Raw genomic sequence first — 6,000 nt, 5'->3', positions numbered from 1 at the left:
TCATACCGGCCGGATTTCTGCCTGCTTGAATGACAATAACTCAGATACACATGAAAACATGAAATTACCCAGGGAATCGATAGAACATCACTCAGAGATGCACAAAAACAATATAACATTCAAAATGGGTGAACCTTTCCTTTACGTCTTTGCTCTTTTCTTCATTAGCATGCTGATGATTTTGAGGCTGTTAATATTGTGGCACTTGGCATACTGTTTTCATTGTGAGATAGATAACAAAGTTGTGTTGGGTTTATTTTCATCTGCTAAGACATTGAATACATGTTGTTTTCTATATTTAGTCAATTGAGTATGTTTAGTTTGGTTTCTCTGTGGCTATATCAGTCCTCTAATACAAGACTATTAAAGGCCGAGTGCACTACTTTTGTGAAACTTTCTTCAAAAAAGTATATATTTGTATTAATATATATAGTTTTACTATTTTAAGCACCTCTACTTCCCGCAGGCTCACTAGCATGAAAGGCAAACACCCTATGCTTTGCACCAATAGGGTTAACCAACTTGATGGGAATTGTAATGTGGCTCATATAGCAAAAAAAACCGTTACAATATGTTTTTTTTTTAACATATACCTGATTGCTAGAGAGCCCAGCCTTGACTCTCTAGTCATGTATTGAACTCAGTGTTCATCATCAAGTGTCATGGTGAATGTACAACAAACCCAGAAGCATAGTGCATTTTACCATTCCTAAAATTGTTATGCAATATTGCAGTACAAGTGTATTGATGTAGGCCTAATAGTCAAAATGCAAAACATGACAGGTAACCTGAAAACCATTGTACAGATTTTTTTTTGTGGTGCGGGGGGTTCTTATTTGCATAGGAGATGACTAATGAAAATGTGCCAGTGCAGGAAAGCTAAGACCCTGATGATGTAAACGTAGTGCTGCGTCCTAGAAGCCCTTACTGTAGACATTTAGGTCTGGATTTGGAGACATTCCTTGTCAGAACAGCCGTGCGAGCTGACGGGAGGGGCGGGACAGAGGGCTACCTAACAATCGGAAAGTAGCAGCCTGAGGTACAACCAGACTTCCTTGCTTTGGAGGTGTAGATCGGCCAAACTCGACTACAAGCGTTTAGTCGAATGGGTCAACCCCACTGTGCATCCTTTAAATGTTCTTTTTAGCGCGCCATCCATAGCAAATCCTATTTTCCAGTTAAATCTAATGCTTCAGGCTGGCAAGTAAACAAGGACAAACTGAATGTGTAACTGTTTAGGGGAGACTCAAGGAAAGATAAAACAGCGGGACATGATGACTGAGAAAGAATCGGCAACAGACAAGATAATAGCAGGTAAACGCTTTTGATTCTTGAGGCTATCCTTCAAAGGGCCCTCTCTCTACCTATTATTTCAGTCTCAAATCTACACAGTAGGTGCGCTCATTATATCCGTGGCGGTGCGCATTAGAGCCTTTGAGATCTCGCCAGGAGACTCCTTTTCCGTTTTCACGTTTGATTTTGGTTATAGTCGTCCAGGTAATATTCGCTCCTTTTAAATGTATTTAGCTATACAATGTTTTGTAATGAAGCTATTATTGTAAAGCGTATAGGCTACAGTCGTGGCCATGCAGCCTCAAAATAGCTCTGCCGCAACATGGAGGAAATATGATAATCCACCTGGACAGAAACACATTTCATTATTAGAATCATTATTTTACTCTGAAGAATATTTCCCCTGCAGCCCCAGAAAATCGCCAGCGGTCGCGTTTAGACGCCCCTTTTCCTTGGGCAGAAAAGGTATGGTCGAGCAGTAGAGTTTGGTCCTCCATAACCGTGCAGAGTATGGTCACATGGTCAGTCCCACGGGAGGCTTGACTCAATGCAGCAAAAGTATGCTTGCCCAACTACCATCCCAGGTATCGCAGCAATGTGGTTAAAACGTCGGATTAGAAGTAGGAAAATAATCGCTATATAATCTGAATTGATTAAAAACAGCGATTCCTCTATTATGGGACAAATTATATTATTACATCTCAACCAGTGCTCTTATTTTCATGTTGTTTTACTTATTTGACGTTTTCTTCTAGGTTTTCATGTCCAACACAATAACAACGTTGTTTAGGAATAGGCATATTTACTTTTATTTCCATCACCCACAAACTTCACAGAGGTGTCATATCTGCTCCACAGCAGGACAGTAAATCATGTGACACCTCTCCTATGATGTAATATGAAGGTGTAGATGAATCGTGTACTGTACAGTAGGCCCTACAGTGCATTCATAAAGTATTCAGACCCTTTCCCTTTTTTGATGACTTCCCAAAAATGCTAAAAAGGCCTAAATAGTATCATTGATGATATATGACTTTAGAGTATGGTTACATTTCATCTGCTCTGTTAAACCTTTTAGAGATAGTTTTTTCCCACTGTGTTATGAATTTACTATGTATTATTTTATGGTGTTCATTGTTGATCCAGACAATATATCAACAAACATGCCAGTATTTGATTGGGAATCATTTACTGGGTTGTGACAGGGTGCTTCAAAAGTTTTAAACAGACCATGCATTTTACAAGCACGACACTATTTGGGCAATGCTGCCAATCCTAGGGACAGCTATCTCAGCATCACTGATATAGAGGTTGCCAGCACAGTCACGGTGGAATCGATCAATATGTATATTTGAGCTTTGCAGCAGAACGATTGCCTGGTTACCCAAACTCCTTGCTCCGGCCAAATGCTACGCCACGCCCACGGACATTAGTTTGAACTCCGCAATGATTCTGGATCTGAGAATCTCCCCGACGATTTCTAGAATGCAAACACATTCTAACTATTCTGATTGGTCCCAGAAACCGATTGGTTTGGCCAGAGCCAGAACATACGTAGGTAAATCGTCATTTTTAAAAAATGCGTCATTGGCTTTGATACTCTGATTAGTTATAGATGATCCCATCACTGATGACTTTGTTTTGTACAACACCCCTCATTCTGACGCCACCACAAATTACTTCAACGATGGCAGTCTCAGACTGAGGTATGTAGCGAATATAGAGGAGCGGAATAGTTGAATTTGAGTCGTCAGGCAAGCAGAACGGGACAATGGAGTCCCCATACTATTCAGGGTGTGGTCACAGTCAGTGGAGCAGCACATGCTTGTATAGTAATGTTGAACCTTTTCAGATTATTGATTTGCAGTGTTTGGCTAATATTAGGCACTGTAATTGTGTGCAGTAAAACGTGTGAATGTGACAAATGGACATAAATTGATATTGCACTCAGCTGATTACCTGAGCTACAAGGACAATTTCTCATCATGAGAGCTGTGCTCAAGTACCTATTAGTGTGCAGATACATATCCCAGAGATGACAAATAGCATCTAAACCCTCTGATACTGCTTGTAGACACAACCCAAACCGCAATGATCTGTTTCAAATGATCATTACTTCTAATTGCCGATGTCACCATCATAACTTGCTAAGCACATTTTCTGTTGTCCGCTTTTGCTCAAGTAATTTCTTTTAAAAGAGCAAAATCCCAAACTATTTTGGACTGGCTTTAGCCAAGTGAGAACACCCAGTGACCACACTAACAGAGAGCTTTGTGTTCCCTTAGGGATTGCCACACATGTTCAACAGATTTAAGGTAGAGAGAGAAAGGGAGAGCTCAGAGAGGGGTGGGGGACTCATACTCAGACATTTATTTGGTTGGACCGTGATATTAATGTGATCACAGATTCCAAAATGCACAGATTCATCTTGTGTTGCCTTTGTAGATAGCGTTGGTGACAGCTTGATGCAACGAGGCGTGACCCTAAAAGGTGACAAATACAAAAGCCATCTATAACAAACTAGTTCATTAAACAGTCAGTCATACATTCTTGTCTAATCAATGCTCTAAACATCTGAAAGCGTTTCAATCAGCCCCAGTGCTTTTCTGTGGGTGGATTCTCCAGATTGACTTGTACTGTGATCTAGGAATTCAATCAGCTTCACTGTGATCGCTAACTTTAAGCCCAGTCGTAAGCCCAGTTTTCCTCTGGTCTGCTGAGCTGCACAAAGTGGACCTCATCACTGGGTTATTTTCTGTGTGCTCTGTCCAGCTGCTCTACAGAGTATCCAAGTACTTACGGACACTCCCACACATGTGGCTCCGGCCAACCAATGTGTGATGCCTCCTCATCAATTTCACTGAGAGGAGAGAACCGTTGTAGAGTATTTTTCAAGACTAGAGTCAGCGTTGCACATTCCATGCATTCAAGGAACCAGTCTTGAGTATCAATTAACAAAAGAGTGTAAATGTGATGACGTCAGGTCAGACGACATTTCAGAGAAGACATTGAAATGCATTGAGTTATGGGAGACCTTTTACCATAAGATGGCATTGTATGAATCGCTACAAGGTCATTCAGGTCATAAATCAGCTGGTGAACAGCAACAAGCATTGAAAAGGACTATACAATATAATACCTCAATGTGGCTCAGCACATCATGAGCAGTCAAAAACAAATTGATCCACAGGTGTGCTGTCGGCGTTGCACTCACAAATTCTGTAAACGAAAGATGGTGCTGCAGTGGATAGTAGCTGTCTTGTGTTTTTTGTTTTTTTTAAACTGATCTTAACTTTTTTTGTACATAATGTCTCAGCCATCATTTCCTATGACCTCGTACCCCTGCACATCGACTCGGTACTGGTACTCCCTGTATATAACCATGTTATTTTGACTCGTTATTGTTATTCGATATTCACTGTGTATTTATACCTCATGTCACTAGTTCTATTTTATTTGTATCTTTAACTCTGCATTGTTGGAAAAGAACCCGTCAGTAAGCATTTCACCGTTAGTCTACACCTGTTGTCTACGAAGCATGTGACAAATAACATTTGATTTGATTTAGTGACACACAGCGTTTTAAGTTCCCATAGCAACCAACACATTATTGTCTTCTTGCGGGAGTAAGTGAGGCATTCATACAGCACAACACAAGTAGTGTTACAACTCAAGTGTAGCTGCATGCTACGGCAGTGATGAAGCTGTTATCATTTTAAACATGTACAGCCTCTGTACGAGACCTTTGAGCTCTAGTATACAATTGCCCTTTTTCACTTGAAGCCATTGTTGGCATCCATTTGTGAAATGCACGGGGGCTTTGGGGGTTGGTTCCTGGGCAAGGGGTTCAGGCCAGGGGAGGGGGTTAGGATGCAGTCAGAGGTGGTTTAAGGCCTCAGGCATTAGCGTCTCTGTCTGAGGTCAATCCAATGACTTGGAGTCCCTGAGACAAGAGTGGGAGGGGGGCTGAATCTGATAGGCCAGGGCCAGACAGGAAGTTGTCTGTCAGCGCCACAGAGGCCCTAAGGTCAAACGGATCCAATCGCTACTCCAAGACGAGACACACACCAGAGGGCCCACCACGACACAGGTGTGTTCTCTCAATCAAAGATATCTTTCGTGTTGTGACTAGGTGATAATGGGTGACATTAATCACATTACAGGATCACATTTTTCTTATAGGTATTCTGTGTGGGTAACAGTTCACATTAGTTGGTTTTATACCAATAATGCTGTTATTACTACAGTAATAACATGGTTGCTATATTTTATGGAGGTTGAAAATAATTACAATTGGAAGGCAAATAAACTGGGAAGGGACAAGAAGTCCCATGCTCGGCATTATGTCATGACTAAGATATTGGCTTTGTTTACCCTCAAGAGGAGGCACCCATTATGTTTTGGAGTAGGCGGCGCAGGGTGAGGGAGGCGCTTTTCACATGCCATTGGATTCTAGATGTGAAAATAAGACCAAAACAGCTGTTAGACATCAGCAGTCTGACATCTTTGCGATTACCCAAGAGGCCCTTCATGAAAATACTGTAATCTCCATCTGTATGTGTCTCTCTCTCCTCCATCAGTGCACTCCACAGAAAGCTGTACTCTCTGTACTCTCACCACTGTACTCTTTGTACTCTCTCCAGTTCAATGTTAGAAACCAAAAGCCTACTGAAGCGCAAGCCTGTTTGATGTCCAATGAAGCCTAAT

At 41.5% G+C, this 6,000-nt stretch overlaps 1 protein-coding gene across 2 annotated transcripts in view; it reads left to right on the top strand.

Moving 5' to 3' along the window:
• The first annotated feature begins 928 nt into the window (after window positions 1-928).
• Window positions 929-6,000, top strand: part of LOC106606490 (heat shock 70 kDa protein 12A) — a 43,043-nt gene continuing 37,971 nt past the window's right edge. The window contains exon 1 of one of the 2 annotated variants that reach the window (XM_014202731.3): window positions 929-1,314. In XM_014202731.3, coding sequence (XP_014058206.1) covers window positions 1,224-1,314 — 91 coding nt within the window. In that variant the 5' untranslated portion in view covers window positions 929-1,223. The remainder of the gene's footprint in view (window positions 1,315-6,000) is intronic. The other variant, XM_014202722.3, reaches the window with a different exon arrangement.

This window comes from Salmo salar, chromosome 01 (assembly GCF_965601325.2).
Source record: "Salmo salar chromosome 01, fSalSal1, whole genome shotgun sequence".
In the NCBI taxonomy this organism is placed as follows: Eukaryota; Metazoa; Chordata; class Actinopteri; order Salmoniformes; family Salmonidae; genus Salmo; species Salmo salar.
Note: the sequence above shows the minus strand (reverse complement) of the source record. Positions and strands in the feature narration are given on the sequence as shown.